The following is a 20,338-nucleotide window of genomic DNA, read 5'->3' as shown; positions in this document are numbered from 1 at the left end:
CCCCTAGGAGGCTCATTCCACCACTTTCCCAGGGACTGAAGTAAAACTGGATGCTCCTTTCAGCCCTTCTTGTAGATGGGGGTGGCATTAGCCTTCTTCCAGTTTTCTGGGACATTCCCCAGTCTCCAGAACATAAAAGACATTATGGAGAGCAACCTCACAATAATGTCAGCCAGCTCTCTTAGGAACTTCGTGTGGGTATCGTTGGGGCACATCTATTTGTAGGTGTCAAGCTTCTGCAACGGTTTACATACCAACACTTCCTTCATTGAGGGTAGGTCTGTGTTTGCACCAACTTGGATTTTTGTTCCCCAGCCCTGGGGCCCAGCAGAGCTGGTAAAGACAGAGCTGAATAAAGTATTGAGAATCTCTGCCTTTTCAGCATTTCTGGTGACTAATTCACCTTTTCTGCTTAACAGTGGGCCAGTATTTTCCTCCTGTTTCTGCTTGTTCTTTAAGTACCTGAAGAACCTTTTCTTGTAGTTTTTGACATCTCTGCCCAATTTCAGTTTAAGATGAGCTTTAGCTTTTCTAACTGCAACTGGGCGTACGCTGGCAATGCCCCTGTAGTTCTCTTGTACACTTCTCTCTTGGTTTTGAGCAGACTCAGAAGCTTGCAGTTGAACCAAGGGGTTTCTTACTCCACCTACTTCCCTTAGCTTTAAAGTGGATGAATTCATTTTGTGCTTCCAGGAGAGCGATCTTGAATATCTCTCAGTACTTACTAGCTCTTTCACGCTTCACAGAAGTTTCTCATGGAGTCCCCCCGGCTGAGCTCTAAGTGAGCTGAAGTTTGCTCTTCTAAAATCCAAAGCCTTCATCTTAGTGCTAACCTTCAGCGCCCTCAGACAGATCCCAAACTCCACAATATTCTGATCACTGCAGCCAACGTTATCACTGAGATATTACAAAGCAGGTTTTCTTGCTTTATGAGTAGCAAGTCCAGCAGTGCCTCATTCCTGGTTGGCATATCTAACATTTGTCTGAGGGAAGCAGTGCTGTACGTATTCCAGGAACTTGATGGATGACATGGGCTGCTGTGTTGTTCTTCCAACAAACGCCTGGGTAGTTGGAGTTACCTGTAAGAACCAGGTTCCACTGACCCAAAGCTTGCTTTGTTGGCCTTTTCATCTTGCTTTGGAGGCTGGTAGAAGATACCTATTGTAAGATCTCCTCCCCAGAGAAGACCCCTCTGATGCTGACCAAGAGGTATTCTAGGGCCTTTGGTGTAGATGGAGATGCAGCATGACACCGTGTGCTTTTCTTAAGTAAAGCTGACACCATAAAAATCACTGGAAAACACTAAATTCATTGCCTACCTGTGATACAACCATAAGGGTGATTAGTTCACAAATACATTTCAACAGTTCAATCTGTGTTTTACAAGGAAAGCAGGGTTCTTCCCTTTTAATTCATTATCTCAAATAAAGGTCCCCCCAGAGCTACTTCTCACTTCAGGTTTTGCTGAGCTTGCAAGGGCATGGTGGAATGAATAAGAAACTACATAAATTCACTGACAAAAGAATTATTTGACAATTTTTCAGTTGTTTGCTTAAGTACTGGCTCTCTAACACCCCCAAGAAGACAGAGACGGTTGAATGTGTTTTGTCACTGAGGTTTCAGCTCAGAAAACACAGGTAGAAAGCAGTTAAGTTGGGTAAAAAGGTGCTAATATATTCACTACATAATGGTGCTAATGATACTGAATTTCAAAATGGTAGTTTATTCCAAAATACATATCTTCCCCCCCCCATCCACATGAATTCTGTTACAGAATTAATATATTTTCTTTATACCATCACTTAACAATTCCACATTCACAGTAAGAGGATCAGCAAGACAACAGAAACCTTGCAAGAACTCTAATTAACTTGACTTAAAATGGATTATTCTCAGAAAATTCAAAATATTTTCCTGCCACAAGATAAAAAAGTTTTGCACAAAGATAAGCTGTGCAATAAAACAATGGTTGCCAATCTGTGCTGTTTGCAGACACAGCATGTCTGCTGTGATTTGTCAAAATTAATTTTTCAGTTTACAGATTGAGCAATACTGAGGCTTTAGTGCTTTTCCCAGGCTCTTGGGCAACTGTTGGGTTTCCTTCTCACCAGTGAAGACCAATGTTAACAGTTTCATGGCAAGTTACATCTCTCATCCCTATGTAAGCTCTCTGTAATTAGCCAATCCAAATGATAATCTTAATGGAAGCCACAGCTAATTAGATATGTATTACCTTTTAGGCCACGATGCAATAATTACAAAGTCTTTCTATATATACATTTTCATTACTTCCAAGAGTATAATTTTGAGAGTCTTCCTTTGGAAATAATTTAGCAAATATCTATTGTATCTACAAATCAACACATCAAAGTGCTAGCAAATGAGGGCTTTGTATGCCAAAGGTAAAGCCGTTACTTCGTAACATCATTTGTTATGTTTCACATTGATAATTAAACATATCCCAGAATATTACTAATAATCTGATTTTACATGGTATGGCATGGCACACTTACAGACTTCTGAGAAGGAGCAACTACTTGAGCTCAACCACTGCATATAGGCATCTTTGAATCAAAACAGAGAGCTTTAAGGTTCTTACCACTATTCTATTTATGTTTCTGCCTCTGCATTTTGTGCTGCTGAGTCTGACCAAGCCAGGCCAGAACTCAGGATTCCCCATCTTCTCCACATGCACACAAAGAGAACCAAGAGTATCCGATCACATCACCATATCATCACAAGTTGTAGTCATGCTTTAAAAGAAAGCATCACTAACCTCCATTACATTAGACCTTTTTCTATCAAACCATATTAAATAAATTAATTGTAAGAATACATAATGGATTAGGCTCTTACAGGACTGAGACAACCACATGTATCATTTCTGACTCACTAGTAGGATTATTACATTGACAGACAGTAGTCCTGGACTTGCATGACAACACATTATAGTTACTTCCAGGCAGGAAAAAAAACTGAGCAAAGGAGTTTCTTCCTAGTAAGTTCACACTTAGGGATTTAGGCATCTCAGTGCTGAGCAACACCTACATTCTGTGCCCATGTGGTTTATTACATGCACCTCTAGACCTCTTTTTAACAGTCCATCAGGTTTGCATTGCTGAGAGCAGCAACAATGCTTTGAGAACAAACTACAGAACTAGACCATCTCTCCTCATCAATTTCATTTTCAGAAAATGGAAGGATAAAAACTCTCTTGAAACATGTTCTCCCTCAAAACTGTCTCGTATAACACAAAATGTCTATATCACAAGGAGTTTCAATGACGTTTGTCTGCCAGATGTGTACATGACAGCAAAAGCTGACACATATAGCTACGATGAATAACACATCACCGATTTAAAGATGACTACAAACAACGCATCATATTAAATCATTCATCCCTGTAGCAGCTACACCCAGTCCTGTTTAGAGAGACACCTTCAACCTCTCATTAAGGTATATGTCACAAGGGAGGGCCTGGAAGAAACTCTTGTAAGGATAAGCCATATAGTTCAAGTTTAATTTGTGAGATGAAACAACCCTTTTATACATCACCACTGGAGGTTTTACAAACAATGGCATTTTTAACGTAAGTAATGCATCACTTATGACACATAAAGGATTTTACAACCCATCTTCAACTTCCATCTAACAGTTCCGTACCTCAGAGCAATGCCAGGTTCTCTGTAATGGCTGTAGTGTGGTTTGCTGAACTTCTCAGCCATAATTATTTCATCTTTCTCAGAAAATTTGTTAACTGGATATTCCTTCTCTCCATCTGCCCCTTGTCTCCTCCTAGCCCAACAGTGAGAACCCATGGCACTGGTAACATTGAAAAGTTGAAGTCTGAACATGCCTGCAGTTGCAGGACCAATTCTCTGCAGAACTCACCAAAGCCCTTATACCCAAATTGAACACACATGGCGGTAGCAGAAGACATATGCAACTCCACATCTTTCCTTTCATTATTTGTTAATTACTACAGTACAAGTGTTTTAAAAAAATATTCCTACTGATCTAATATTGTACATGTCCCATATTTAACTTCAGTGTGGGCATTAGTATTTTACAACAGGCGTAGATACATGTACATTCTTTATACTAGCATTACTACTATACAAATGCTGCTCTGCTTCCTTGTAACAAATCAAAATTATTTGACACCCTTGTAAGATTCCTTTGCAAATCAGATAAGGAATTGTACATTCCACAGAACCCCTAATCCAGTTCAATTTACTTTAATTGTCCCATCACCTTTCTCCACTTCCACTCCAGAAAGTAACCAAAGCTAACAAAGGGCCTTGATCTAGTGGCTGACGTCTGGAAGCTAGAAATGATGCACAAGCAGCATACAAGTAGAAGTAGGTAAATAATAAGCACAAAATCACCTCCTGCTCTTTCTTTCCAAATGCACAACATTTACAAATATATATTCTCATTTATAGCGGACTTCATCTTGACAGTGGACATTTCTATACTGCAGTCAGGCTGTAACATAAACGTTACAGAGATTCACAGAAACATAGAATCATAGAACGGTTTGTGTTGGAAGGGACCATAAAGACCATCTAGTTCCAACCCCCCTGCCATGGGCAAGGACACCTTCCACTAGACCAGGTTCATCAAAGCCCCACCCAACCTGGCCTTGAACACTTCCAGGGATGGGGCAGCCACAGCTTTTCTGGGCAACCTGTGCCTGTGTCTCACAACCCTCACAGTAAAGAATTTTTTCCGACTATCTAATCTAAATCTACCTAAATTCCTCAACTAGCTTTGAATTAGTTGTGCTCACATACAAGTAACAGTAGTACTGCTACTATAAAATACACTGGAGAAGATGGAAAAATACTGGAGGGTTAGGGTGTTAACCTATCACCAAAGGATTAAACAGGATGACAGAGATAGTTGCTGCTTTCAGGTGACAGCCACACCCCTGTGGAAGGTGCCTTGTCCCTTCCAACAGTATCAGTCAATGGCATAGACGTCCAGTTGCAGACCAACCTAGTTTAGTCCAGCACATTAAGGTAAACAAGGGGCACATATTCACATACCATTTAGCCATCAGTGGTGGCAGGAAGGATGTGACGAGCAAATCCATCATTAAATGTGCATGAAGACCATGTGACCAGGATGCCATAAGCTTCACCCCTCCTACCACTAGCAGTGGTGCCCAAACTTCAGTCATCTCTGCAGCTTGTACTGTCTTACTCTCCAATGTGATTAGAACTGCTTGCTCCAAATACACCAGCAAACCAGTTTACTAGGGTAATACTCAGCAATAACCAATTTGAGTGACTATCGCAGACACCATCACTGAAACAACACACAATCATCACAGGGACATGTGTGTGATGTGCAGCCCTAAACAGACTTACACAATATCATCAACTTTGTTCTTTTTTTGCTAATGGCTTTGTACCTAAGCTACAATAAAAATGTCAATTCTAAAAGGATATGGTGCTTACTAACATGATTTTTCTAGCCCAGGGCAAACCCAATTGAATTATGTCATAAACTGCAGAAAAGACATATATTCATACATCCCAGAAAGAGCAGCAAACCACTGTAACCAAAGCTGGACTGCTGCTTTTACACTGCAGGTAAGCTTGCACAGACAAGGCTTGGTATCAAGTGCTGTTCTTCAGCATTGATAAATGCTGCTACCTGCTAGTTACACGTCATCTAATAGTGGCAACAGCAAGGTATTAGCTTCCCCTACTTACGTTCAAGTTCTTGGCTAGTGACCAGAATTCCTTGCACCTTGATAATCATTCTGCCATTGCTGGGTTGTGCTGGACAAACTATACCTATTAGAGAAGAGCACTTATGTCCTAAAAAGGGTCTTCTGGCAAAGAGAGTGTGCTGGGGCCTGTCAAACTGAGTTCTGTTGCTGATTCCAATACAGAGTTCAGAGATGCCACACAAATTACTGGAGGAAGGCACTGTGGTCTAAATGAGAGAGAAGAGGACAAAGAGTTGGGAGATGAAACTACTAATCCCAACTCTGTCAGTTTCTCATTCAGATAGCCTCTTAAGAGATTACAGTGCTTTGTGAATAAAGCTGATCTGAAGAGACTGGATTCTTCCCCACATTTGCTGTGCGACTCCTAGGCAGGTCACCTAAATTTCCAGACATTGGTCTCTCACTTCCATGGGAAGATGTTTCAATAAAACTGGTTATGCTATTTTGCAATTAGGTGGTGTTCTTTAACAAAACCTTAACAAATTTGTAAGGCTAATGGACTGAATTCCTTGAGTTGTGTGATCCCTTGAAATGCAATTCTTTCATACTACTAAGCATCTTACTACTACATCTTGAAGACAGGGATGTGCTTTCAGTGCAAGTAAAGACAAGTCATTTGAACACTTAAAAAGTTTTGCAAATACCGTAATGTCAACAACACACATCAGCACACCAGCTTTCTAACACTGCTTCCAAAAGGGATAAAGGAGTAAACATCGTGAGGCTATCACACGCAGGACCTGTAGGCAAGGAGAATTAGCAGATGTGGAGCCAAAGCCTTAGCAGATCACCTAGTCATACACTGCTACTAAAATTTCACCATCTGCCAAAGGTGGAAAACAGGATGTAAGGCAAAACATACAGATGTTTGGGTTTCATTTTGTTTGTGAAAAGAAAAGGAAGAAAAAGCAACTTAAGATTATCTCATTGTCATGAATGAGCTTAAGAGTTCATGGCCCAGGTTTGGTGCATGGGTCTTACCCTAACCCATACCATCTATTCTAGACCAGGACTCCCAGGCTTGCTTGCACTGTTACCACCATATACCTTGGCAGCATCAGAGATGCCACTAGTGATAACAGCAGCAGCTCCTAGCTTTATGTCTACATATACATGATTCACTTAGCAAAGCTTGCCTAGTCTTCTCAGAAAACCTCGTACTTAACTGTCATGGAACCCTGGACCCATATACCTGCAGTTCCAAAAACTTTCCAACCCATCCATCTCCTACAGATCCCCAAAGCGCTTAGTTTAGGGTTGTAAGTGACACAATGGTGACTGATTCACAGTAAGTGATGCACAGGGTAAAAGATCTACTAAGTGAGCCTGGAGCTAAGCATCAAAACCAGACACCAGCAGACATCAGGCAGATTAGAAACCACATGCAGAAACCACAGCCAGAACCAGCAGCTCAGCAGCTGCAAAACCAGCAGTGTTGGGCCATGAAGCATTGACCACGGGCTAAATATCACTCAAAACCACTTCGCAGACCACCAACAGAACACGATTTCAGAACCTGAAGAACACAATACTCAGTTGGAAAGATGACTGCAAGGAACAGTTTTTCAGGATCTTAGATTCACCTTTCCCATTTAGAATGCTTCAGTGTTTTTCCATTCACATCAGAGTGTTTTGATTCTTAACAGTAGCAACCAAAATTTTATCCCAGAGGAAATTCATACTCTCCTGTGCTAGGTAGCAGCACAAAATTTGGAGAAGTGGCTGTGGCATTGGTGATTATCAACTCGCACAAAGAGCAAGTAGCTTCTTCATGTTTACTTAACTGGATCTTTTTAAAACAAACTTATATTTACCATTTTCTAAAACTCCATTACAATAACAAATGCTATAGATATCCCCATAGCAGCCTTTTTGAGGCTTCTTTGTGTGTGGTACAGAAAATTTAAAATACACAAGTCTAAGACAGAAGACCTCTCCCTCCAGGATGGCCTATGAACACCAAGTAAATCTATGTCAAGTGCAGCAGTGGATGCTCATGACAACCCATTCCAGAGGAAAAAAAAAAAAAATTGCTCATTTCTACTGCTAAAATATCCTATTCCTTTGACTACTGAAAAAACAATAGAACTAGTGCACTGACTCAATGACAAATGCTAGTTTCATAATTAGGGTGGAGCATGCAAGCAACTATAAAGGTTGCCCCAACCTGAGACTCTCAGTTCTGCTGAATACATTTGAAAGCTCTGGATTTTGAGTCAGGTAAGAACAACCTAAACATATTTGGTATTTCAAATCTTTGAACCTAACTTTTGTTGTTTTGTTTTGGGTTTTGGTTTTTCTTTTTCCCCTTGGGAAAGTTGATCCAGTACAGGGGAGGGGAAAAAAACAAAACAAAAACAAAAAACCAAACGCAAAACCAAAAAACACAAACCCAAAACCAATTCTTCTCATCTAGGTTAAATATTAATCATTTCACATGGCTCGTTAACAACAAACAGGATTTCAGATACATTTCAAAATTCTGATGCACAGGATTGTTACTGTGTGCTTTGTCTGCAGCTCTTCAAGACAACATCTGAGAAACATGGAACATTTACTCAATGATAACCTTCTGAAGTATTTTACCCAGTATGCTTTAATGGAGGGTAGCACCAGTGCACTGTCCATTGCTGGGCTGAAAAATCTCCTTCAGAATCAATTTGCACAGTACCTGAAGGTAAGTTTCACTCTTATATGATATTATTATATTCATATATATTTTAATATAATGTATTATTATATTCACTGTGCTTCCTGTGAAATGGATAGGAAAAAGGAAATACAGGCAATGACACTGCAAGGCAGATTATGTGCCAAAATGGTTTCACTGACTGTATAAATAATTCTTTAGGCTTGGCTTATAAAAAACTCTACTCGCATTAATGAACAGCGGCTCCAAACAGATATCTGCATAGGGAGTTTAAAATGCAAAAATCTTAAGAAGCTGTTTTGTTTGGATTTTTTTTTATGTAAGCCAAATCACACACAGAATATTGCATCCGAGTCTTATATTTTTTGCTTCAGTCTAAGTAGTAAGTCTGAATCTAGAAAATATCTAGAAAAATATATAAACCAAGTACATCAGTAGGACACATTTAAAAGGAAGAGACATGAGCTAATTTTTATCTAGATTAAGTTCCCACCACTACCAAATAAAAGAAGGTTTGCCCTTCCAGAAAGAAGCCAAGTAAAGAAAAGAGATGCTACCAAGATAGAGAGAGAAATACCCATTTTCTGGGGAGTGGAAAATAGGGGGAATAGTTAAAAAAAAAGAAAAATAAATTAAAAAAAAAAATTCTAGATTCTGATTCTATATATATTCTCTGGCAGACCTTTCCTGAACTGCATTAGGACCCAATTTAGTAATTTCATTAATATGAAGTGGCTAACTAAAACAAACAAAACCCCACCAAACTAATAAAACACAAAGGGTTTTTTCTCTTAAAAATTGTCAGAAATTGTCAAAATTTAATAGGAAATATGATGGCAAATCCAGAAATATAATGGGTTTTATATTAGCTGCGGACAATTTAGCACCATACCCATGTTCTCAGATATGCAGAAATGGAAGAGCTCAAAAAAGCAATGCTGCTGCTTTCTGTCTGGGTATTAGATATTTTCAAGCACCTACTCTGTTTGCAGAAATACATGGCACCATAATAACTCAACATAAAAGCAGGTGAGGACATTACAAAATATGCATAGGCATAAAGTATGAAGAAACAAAAACTTTTTAAAATTCAGATTAGAAATCAAAACTGTTTTTATATTATTTAACTGGCCTGATCAGGGATGTTACCAGAACACTCACTGCATTAGCATGTGAGATGTGCTCTTACCAGACACAACAAAGAAACTAATAAGCTGACCTAGATTTAATACATTAGCAAGAATTTTTCAACAGTGAATACAGTATCCCTAGTAAAGAGGGCAAAAGGGAAGGGAAAGACACTCTCAGGTCCTGATCCAAAGCCTTAAAATGCATTCCTACCCCCATTAAACAGCGTATGCAGGGCCCAAATGAGTATCTAACAAAGCAATAGTAGCATGCATAAGTTTTTATTGGTGACTCTGTACATGCTGCAGCTATGCTACCTGCTCTGTTTCCTAAATTCAAAATTTATACATAAGACTGAAGTAACCCAAGTAATACTTGATATTTCTAAATGGTTACCATATCTTTGTTAACATTTTTGGCAGGGGATAGCAGGCACTGTATTTCTAGTTTAACGAGTAAAACGAGTAAAACGGGTAAGTACAACACCTTCAAGTAACGCTGACTGTTAGTGACTGCATCACTTCTTGGCAACATTCCTTACAGGACAATAGTTGTGGCAATCTAGTTATTTCATTCTCTCTCTCTTTTTCTTTTTTTTTTTTTTTTTTTTTAATAAAACAGGATTCATTCTCACTTGATAACATAATTAAATCGTTGGACAAAAATAATGACGGAAGCATCAGCTTTGATGAGTTTGTGATGCTTATAAAAAAGATAACTGGTACAGGACAGTAAGGCACCTGCAAGAATGAACACCACTGCTTTGAGGGAGAAGAGCCTGGCACATGTGTACATTATAGGTACACCTAAACACACAGATTTGTTAAGATTTTAAAACATACAGAATAAAGATCTGATGTATAACAAATTATGTCTTGTACTGTGTCTCCTGCACACTTACTAGCCACCCTTTCCAGCTAAGCTGCCCCAATTACTTCAGAACTACCTGTTTCTATTTCACAGTACATTTGCAAAAGTGTTTAACAAATCCAAACCCTGTTTTACCTGAGCTATTGTTTGGACCTCTAGAGCAATTCAAATCAAATGGTTTCTAAAACACACAAAAGGAAAGATGTGTCATTCCATTTGAGGAGTGTCCCCTAGTGTATACTATCCAATACTCCTCCCAGTTCAGTTTCATCATTCACATAAAACACCACTTGCATATGGCAAACAGTTAAAATTTTTAAAACATGAAGTACCTATTTTCAGTAACAATATAAGAATGTTAAGTACGATGACTGAAACATTACGTGTTCATTTTAAATTATATTTACATAACTATGTAGTTCATGTTATGACTCTTGTAAATGGGAATACATTACGTATACACACACACACAGAGAAGAACTGACTGACCGCTGTTGCAATTAAAATATTAATTACATTTATTTGGTGCAGTTTTAACCTTTTCATTGCATGAGTACCTGTGACATATTTTCACACACATCTCATGGCCATTACTATTTAACAGGAAATTAGTGAGCAAGAAGATAGATAAGAAGAATGACAATTTTTGAAGACAAGTAATTCAGTGGATTAGGCACTAATCCTACTGGAGAACTTGGGATTTTTAACTGAATTTTAACACCAACATCATTCATTATCCTCATAAATCAGTGGGATCTCAGAGTTACTTAAGGACTTAAAGGCTCAACTTACTTGCAAAGCCTATCAAGCACATTCAAGATCCCATACTACATTCAAGATCCCATACTACAGTGGTTCTTACCCCTGAATTTCCCTTCTATGAAATGAGGAACAACTTACTCCACACCAGTGATGCATGAATAGAAGCCTCAAAAATTCTGATATTTAAACATGATATGAATGTTCTAACAGGCTCCTGGGCTGTTCCTTTACACAAACCCCTCAGCTGTTAAAAAGTGTTATGTTTCTTGCCAGGAAAGTAAATAATAATATTTATGACCTTTTTCCGATTTATGGAAAAATAAATTATTCTAAATTAACAACAAGCTCTGATTTCAAAACTAAATATACCCCACACACATTTGCTTACTAAGCTACAGTAGCTACTTTAGAGACATAAGTAAAATCACAGAATTTAAAGGTGCTTTTGCGAGAGTGGGACATACACTCCTTTCATCTCTTAGGCGACCTCAGAATTTTTTTAATTCAATCAGGTTACTGACATCCTGAATAGGGAAAGTGGACATAAAGGAACAAACATGTTACAACAGCGTCATCTACTGGCAAAATCTATTTCTGCACAATTTCTTGAGCTTCTAGAAAATGCATTTTTTACCCAGTGCAATTTTTGAAGTTTCATGATGCTACACAAGATGCATAGGTCATGAAGAATAATTGTCACGATTAAAATTTGGAGGTTTTTTAACTGAGGAAAAATAAAAGAAGTGTATTGGAATTATTTCTAGAGTCATCTTTCTATTTTCCTAGAACAGTTAGATGCAGTTACAATAAAATTGACAAAGAACATACTTAAAAGGCTCATCCGAAAAAAAAAATAAATCTAAGCTTAATAGTTGAGGAAGACAAGGGAAATGGAACAAAACAAATAATTCCTTTGCCATTCAGTGAGTCCAATTCATTAGCAGTTTACAGACTGTACAGTTTCCCTTTGAAGGAGTTAATTTTAAAATTATCATTTGCAACAGAAAATTCATACTAAGCGTTACTCTCAAGCAAATGCATTACTTTTCTGAACAGCTATTCTCCTGCAAAGAACAATAACAATTTACCTATCATTATTTTGCAGAAGGCTAGGAAGTAAAGCAGAAAGCTTAAGAATATACATAATGGGAACATGACCTGCAAATAATCAACCAAGATGAGATCAAGAACTTGATGGGCTGTGATGAGTGCTCATGCACCTCCCTCATTTTTCCTACTGAAATCAAACGTGTGTTAAATAGGAATTCAAGCCAAAACCTTAAGGTGGTATTTTGGTAGTGTAAATTGTATTGTCTGACAATACAGGTAACTGCCATATCAGAGATCTTCTTCTTTTTTTTTTATCCCTTCCAAGTTCATATTTCTAGTTTAAGCCTAAATAAAATCTAGTATCAACTTCTAATCAGCCAAATGTAGCTTATTAAAATTCTAGGTCTCATGTCCTGTAAGCTTTTATCACACAAATACTCAGCTTCAGGATTTTTTTATTCCCTACAGTATTTTAAAGATGCAATTTTGGCCGGTTTACACCACTAAGTCATTAGCTTCCATTTTTGTATGCAGAGACTACTATTTCTTCCAAGGTGTTTGACACCTTAACTTTATGATACTTAGCCATTTACATGCCAATATAATTGATATCCATATTCCCCAAAACAAGCAATACAGGGTTCCCCTCCGATACAAAGTTACTCATGGGTGCTTTTGAAGAACCCAGATTGAGCAACACTGTTGTCATGATAGTCAGTAAAAATACATGAGCAGCTGCAATGAAACAGATACTCAGCACTGCAGGCAATTCTCTACATTCAGCTGTGTGTTTGTGATTATTCAAAACAAAACAAATCATAATTGCCTTACCACATGAAAGGCTTCTATGATCCTCAAAACTTTTAACTAATGCAGACAATGCCTCTCTGTAGTACAACAACTTGTGTTATTTAAACTGCCAGTAATGTTTTTCATCCTTTCACACACCTGTTTTTAATCTGGAAGCCTAATTCTGAGTTACATGGCTACTTTATATTCCCATATTTTATTTCTAATGAAAAAGGTTCAAATTTCCACACACACAGACATTAGGTAAGCAAAGCAGACCAAGATATTTTATACATACTTTAGAAAAAACTATCAGATTTGGTTAAGTACAGTTCAGAGTATTTGGAAGCTTAGCAAATTACGAGATGCAAAAGTTGCTGCATATTTTACGGCTGTCCCTGAGTTCCCCTGCCAACTACATATATGAACTTTTGTCTTTTTTCGTTTTGCTTAAAAATAAAAGCAAATAGAACTACTACTACTACAAGTGCCTTTCTTCTCCCACTTCAGTTTCCAACAGAGCAGGAACCAAAAGAAAAGTACATAAATTCGGTCCTAAATTAGCCCTCAGTTAAACAACATAGTGGCATTGCAAGATATTAGTGCTAATACAGTGAACTGTCTTGAATAATGAAGCACCTACACCACTTAAGTAGTTCACAAGCTTCACTAAACCACTTCTCTTCTGATTGTTTTTATTGATTTGTTATTATATAGAATATCTAAACTGGTTTTAGCACAACATGGACTCTGTTAAGACAGATTATTAGCAGTTGTAATTATTGACAGAGCAAATTTACCCTTTGGAATGATTTACTGGGTAAATCATTTTTTTTTTTTTTACTGGGTTCCTCACCCAGAACCGAGATGTCAAAAATCAGATTAAAATGCTGAAATATGACTGGCAATAATCAATTTCAGAACCTTAATGTAGCTCAGAACAAAAGAATATCCATTATACATACTGCAAGCATACTGCTTCGATTGTAAACACTGCATTAACTTTTCATGACACATTCAGCCACTCCATTATTTTCTTAATTTTACGTGCAAATAATGTTCTCTTTAACATATATACCTTACTTGCCCTTGAATGCAAATCACTCCATTAATTACTTATGGAATAAAAATTTAGTCCTATATATCTTGTACTAATACACACTACAATTTCTGTAATAGAAGAAACTGACAGTAGGGCTGCAGCAGACAAGCACCCACGTTCCCAACTTCAGTTAAGCATAGAGCTCTGCATCAGAGCCAGGTACTGTGAACAACCCTAACAATCATGTAGAGAAACCACCAGTTCCAAAGGGGCAATCAATCCCCAATTATCTAGCTGTATCCCAAAAAAGGTACCTGAGGTGACTATCTGAAATGGAGTCATGAGAAGACTCCTGGGTTCAACAGTAGCAGCCATTTTTCTCCTTAGTAGTTGGTGCAGTGCTGTGGTTTTGACTTTCAGCCTGGGAACAGCACTGATAACAGCGATGTTTTTAGTTGTTGCTAAGTCATGGTTACTCTGACCAAGGACTTGTGAGTCTCATGCTCTGCCAGGGAGGAAGTGAAGCCGGGAGGAAGCAGAGACAGGACCAGAGACAGGAGGAAACAGAGACAGACCTGACCCAAACTAGCCAAAGGTGTATTCCATACCACAGCACATCATGCCCCATATATAAACTGGGGGGAGTTACCTGGAAGGCCCAGATCGCTGCTCAGGTCGGGCTGGGTATCAGTCGTGGGTGGTGAGCAGCTGTATTCTCTCCCCTTGTTATTTCCCTTATAATTACTGATCGTAGCAGTAGTGGTTTGTGTTATACCTTAGTTACCAGACTGCTTTTATCTCAACCCATGGGAGTTACATTCTTTTGATTTTCCTCCCCATCAGCAGGAGGAAGAAGGGGGAGAGCGAGCGAGCGACTGTGTGGTTCCGAGTTACCAGCTGGGCTTAAACCACGACACTCTAAAACATGACACATATAGCATATAAACAACCTTGAAAAAGCAGGTCAAGTGCTTTTAAAAACTCCTATTTGCATGTTCCAGACTAAGCAGCTGTGGGGAAAAAAAAAAAATTATATAATTTTAACTACAAATCCCAACAAAACTCTTTTGAGGGAAACTGACACAGGAACAGTAGGTCTTTATAAGTTATCGCTAAAACAGATGTTTACATCGGACACTAAGAAGCTACTTTACTTTTCATCTGTATTTCTGTTCATTTGCATTTTTTTAAAAACCCTATCTTACTGACCACTTTTAAGTTTTACTACTATGACCTTGTGACACCATAATCTCCTGAGCTAGTAGATACCTAGGAAAGAAAAAAAAAAAAAGATTCTACCACTGGCATAAGATTCAGCCCTGTCATATCTACAGTACTGAAATTTTTCTCAAAAGGAAGACTGTGAGATTCTTAAGGGAGAAGGAGTGTAGTGGTTATTTATACTGTTTATACAAAGGAAATACAAGAATTTTTCAACAGCTTTTCATACAATCCTTATCTTTCTATATAAATTTCTACCTTGATAATAGCTTTGTGCTACACTTTCCAGCTTCTGTTCATATTTTATTCTCTAGTAAAGCCAACCTAATCATTATTGTCTACTCCCAGCATCAGTCTACAGGCAAGAAAACTATTAGAAAAATTACAAGATATAAAGCTAAGACAAATCACACACCAGGCAAGGCACTATTAAAAGAAAATACCCTTTTAAACAATATTGAATAGAGATAACAGATGCCTTTCCATGTGCTACTATGTAACAATATAGATAGATCTTGCACAGAGCTAACTCCCTTTTTAACAAAAGATACATGTTCACAAAACTAATGCAGAAAAAAAAATCAGTACTTACAACAGGGTTTTTTGTGTCTGGGTCAAATTCTGTAGAATTAGCATCTGAAACACATTCAAAACAAACACAGTACATTTCCATTGTTATACATGCAATACAAATGCACCAAAACAGTTCTGCGGCATTTCATTGTCTGCATTTAAGCTACAATCTTACATGTTTAAACACACACTGCACCACTTTTGAGCAATCACAGGAAGCATATGACCTCAGTCATACACATTGCCTTTCCTACTTCCCATAACTTTTTCCTCCCAGCTGTCAGTTGCAGAACTTATTTGGTGAGCTAAATCTCTTCATACTTCTACTGCAATAGCTATGGTTTGACTACTCAAACTGATGAAAGCAAGTGAGAAAAACACTTCTCACTTTTACTCTTCACCATCTGAACACTCCAGAAAGAGACTACAGAGGTAAACTATGAGCACACTTTCTCTTACACTTGCTAGATCAAGAAGCAGGTTTCAAGCAATCTGCGTAAGAGTTCCTATCCCCTTGTACAGAAAGTTAGCACAGAGTGCTGAACTGAAAATGATCATGCTGAAGAGCTAAGTACCTAATGATCTATACAATAGTTCTAATAATAAATATACACTTCACATACAGACTAAAATTTCTTCTAAGCAAATCATATTCACACTAGCATACTGAGCTCACCTTCCCAATTCAAACAGTTTCTTGCAAATTCCACAACTGCTAACTGCATTCCCAGGCAAACTCCTAGAAGAGGAAACAAAACCCCCAGAATTTAACAGGACAAAGAGCAGGACTGAAAGTATTTGCTATTCTGGCTTAAAGTTGACTGCTTAGAAATCTTGGTACCCAGTGTATATACACAGACTTAACAACAAGCTAAAACAAAAACAACTGCTCAATGCAAAAAACTCTTTAAATTTGGCACACTGATAAATAAATGTGACACAATTAAGTGCTTTAAGCCTTTTCAAACACTTTTTTTTTCCTCCCATCTATTTTACCAGTAATTACTTTAAAGACACACGGAAGCTGAAAGCCTGGGTATATCCAGATACGAATTTTGCTTTGGCAACTAGTCCAAGTAGTCACTTTAAAAGTGTAAGAAATGTGGAGAAGGGACCAAAGCTTCAGAGGCACTTACACAAACAGCACTTAGCTTATAGGCTAGGTGGCATCTTTAGACTTTACTATAATAAAACATACCATAAAGCAAGAAAAATGATTTAATATAGCAAATGTGTCCAAAGACACCTAGGTTTTCTGCATGCTGATTAGTATCTATAATGATCCTGATTTAATTACGAGACATAAAGACTCTCCACATAAATGTGAATATAGCAAATAAAACCTCTGAAACAGGGACAGTCTTTTCCTTGCTTCCTTTATATAGCGAACGTAGTACATGACTATAACCTTGGGCATTACCTACAAGGCAAATATTCACAACAGCACACACACTGCCTAAGACAGGATCCTTCCGCAGGGTGTGTATTGTTGTTTTGGTTTTTAATCAAATCAATTAGCTTGCTATACAGTCCCATAACACAACAATTTCTAACTCTTAATGATCTTACCAAGAAAGGGTTTTTTCTTTGTTCTTGCCCAGGAAATAGCCTGAAGTTTGCCTTCTGTTCCCCTAATTCCAAACCCTCCTGGGACCAGAATGCCACTGTAATGACACCAACATATACAGCAACCAACATGTAGAATCCAGCCAGCAAAGGAAGTCCATACAAATTGAAGACTTTTGAAATTGTACCGTAATAAGCACGAGGCACAAAAGGCATGTTTTATATGACCATTCAGAATACACAGAATTTAACTCTCAGTCTGGAGATTTGTCTCATCTACCCACCCCAATTCTCATCTGACCAGCCTCATGCGTCACAAGGAAACTCCCACTGCTTAAATACCTATTGTTTAAATAAACTTGCTACATTTTCACTACTCTATCTTAACACTAACACTTAATGTCTACTAAATAATACTGAAGAAATTAAATGCACTTTGACAACAAACAAAGCAAACTGAAATCCTGGCAATGATTCTTAACAGATGCCCTGCCCCTCTACTCTGCTCTTGTGAGACCTCACCTGGAGTATTGTGTGCAGTTCTAGTGTCCTCAACATAAAAAGGACATGGCACTGTTGGGACAACTCCAGAGGAGGGTTACAAGGATAATCAGGGGACTGGAGCACCTCCCGTATGAAGACGGGCTGAGAAAGTTGGGGCTGTTCAGCCTGGAGAAGAGAAGGCTGCATGGAGACCTCATAGCAGCCTTCCAGTACCTGAAGGGGGGCTACAGGGATGCTGGGGAGGGACTCTTCATTAGGGCCTGTAGTGACAGGACAAGGGGTAATGGGTTAAAACTTAAACAGGGGAAGTTTAGACTGGATATAAGGAAGAAATTCTTTACTGTTAGGGTGGTGAGGCACTGGAATGGGCTGGCCAGGGAAGTTGTGAATGCTCCATCCCTGGCGGTGTTCAAGGCCAGGCTGGACAGAGCCTTGGGTGACATGGTTTAGCATGAGGTGTCCCTGCCCATGGCAGGGGTGTTGGAACTGAAGTCCTTTCCAACCCTAACTATTCTATGATTCTATGTTTGAAGAGTGTTACCAGCATTTACTAAGATTTTATCTAACTACCTTTCACTATGATGCATGTTGACAAAGGCAAATCTGTGGCAATTCACCTGCAAAGAAAATCTAGCTATCAAAAACAAAGAATAGAAAAAAAAAAAAACACAAACAACTGCAACTTCTCTAAAGAGATTAAAAGTAGATACTAAGGTTGATACTATAATTCGCTATGTCTGAAGCTTGTCACTAACCATACACATCTATCACTTTATGTAAGTAAACGAAGTTTGGATGCACTGAAACTTATTTACTGAAGCATTTTTCATCACATAAAATAAGTATCATTGTTTGCATTTGGGATACAGAATACCCGATACTACTTACTCTGCCTTGCACAGTTTGTGCCATGCCTGGTGATATTTCACCGAGTTCTCCGCTTCTGTAGAACGCTCAAGTTCTGTTGAATCTATGTACTAACAAAAAAACCCATGCAATAAAACAGGTTTTTCTTCCACTGAAAGCAACTTTTTAATGGCATTAAGACAACCTAATAGTTTCAAGTGAATTTCCAGGCTTGCCATCTCTGGAACAAACTCAGCAATGGAAAATGGTAATTCTACCAGCAAGAAAGGTGGTGAACCTTTCCTGCATGTAGTTCAACTTTCCGTTCTTATTAATAAGGGGAAAACTACATCCCTAAATAGTTCTGTATTTGAGGAATTACTAAGTTTATGGCCCAATTCTGATATCAGAATCCTGCTAAAAATAAAACTGATAGCTCTCAGAATATTAAACGAAATAAAGAGCAACAGCTTCTGGCACTGGATTTTAAAAACAAACTAAACTGCTTTCAGCTTACCTGTTTTCTTCTGCCTTTAAGCTAATCTTACTAACATGATAAGCAGTCTCGTGAGCAAAACCTACCTCTGGTGTAAATAGAAATGTGTAGGTAAACCCTGCTTTTTCATCAGATCCATTTTTGGGTACTGCATTATTCTTTTCAAGTATGTTTAGATCCAAATAAAATTACTAAATCCGTACACACTTCTTGAAAAAATGGGATGTTTGGCCAGTTAGTATTTATCTGCATGATGCATCTTCTAATTTCCACATGAATTAAAACTGCCTCCCATGATGTATAGCATAATATAGTAGAGTATATTCAAAGCATCCCTGAAAGAAAAATCCAAAAATATCCTCACCATTAAATCCAGTTTGTGATTAATTGCCAGTGCGGAGTGCTCCAGAGCCTTGAAAACAGATGCATAGCAATCACTTAGTTTTGTGTACTTGCCAACGAGAGCTATGGAACATACCTTCAGCAACCTTTCATATCTGACAAAAACAAGTTTTTTGGTTATTAGACTGATTTTCACAAAGAAAATATTCTAACAATGTTTGCTTTTCCTTCAACTTCACAAATCATCAAATAAAAATCTCAAAACGGACAGTTTTTAAACCCAGACCATTCACAGCTGTTGATCAGCCACATGCTACTGTCCCCCATCGAGTTTGGTGACTTCACAGGACCTACAATCCCAACGTGCATTAAAATACTTCTAGAAAAAGCAGCAGCAATTAGGATACCTGTCAGCCATTTTCTTCCATCTCATTAGAAGTTCACTTGGATGGTCATCAATAGGCAAATTTAACCTCTGTTTAAAATACTTAATGATGCCTTGCTCCTCCAGTAGGATTGGTACTCGGTAAGTGGAAGATACATCATGGACAAATATCACCTAACAAAGAAAGGGTAACATAAGAGACTTAGCTAATAATTTTTCATAGGAAATATAACATTCTACAGTTTTGTATACTACATGCTGAGCTTCTACCCTAACAGACAGAAATTTAGAAACAAAATACTGCCATGAAGACAGCACCCTCCCTACCAGGGAACTCTTCAGGGAAGTTCAGGGTCACACTGGACTCTTAG

General features: G+C 38.2%; 1 protein-coding gene across 6 annotated transcripts in view; it reads right to left on the bottom strand.

The window, feature by feature from the left end:
• CTPS2 (CTP synthase 2) overlaps positions 1-20,338 on the bottom strand; it is a 68,209-nt gene that overhangs the window by 31,832 nt on the left and 16,039 nt on the right. For all 6 annotated transcript variants that reach the window (XR_010612263.1, XM_065677389.1, XM_065677391.1 and 3 more), the window contains exons 8-13: positions 19,990-20,141; positions 19,605-19,737; positions 18,787-18,875; positions 17,398-17,492; positions 16,505-16,567; positions 15,848-15,891 (exon numbers count right to left, since the gene is read on the bottom strand). Coding sequence is in view for 5 of the 6 variants with exons in the window: in XM_065677389.1 (XP_065533461.1) it covers positions 15,848-15,891; positions 16,505-16,567; positions 17,398-17,492; positions 18,787-18,875; positions 19,605-19,737; positions 19,990-20,141 (576 nt within the window). In the remaining variant the exon portion in view is untranslated. The remainder of the gene's footprint in view (positions 1-15,847; positions 15,892-16,504; positions 16,568-17,397; positions 17,493-18,786; positions 18,876-19,604; positions 19,738-19,989; positions 20,142-20,338) is intronic.

The sequence above is a fragment of the Lathamus discolor genome, chromosome 4 (genome assembly GCF_037157495.1).
Source record: "Lathamus discolor isolate bLatDis1 chromosome 4, bLatDis1.hap1, whole genome shotgun sequence".
In the NCBI taxonomy this organism is placed as follows: Eukaryota; Metazoa; Chordata; class Aves; order Psittaciformes; family Psittacidae; genus Lathamus; species Lathamus discolor.
Note: the sequence above shows the minus strand (reverse complement) of the source record. Positions and strands in the feature narration are given on the sequence as shown.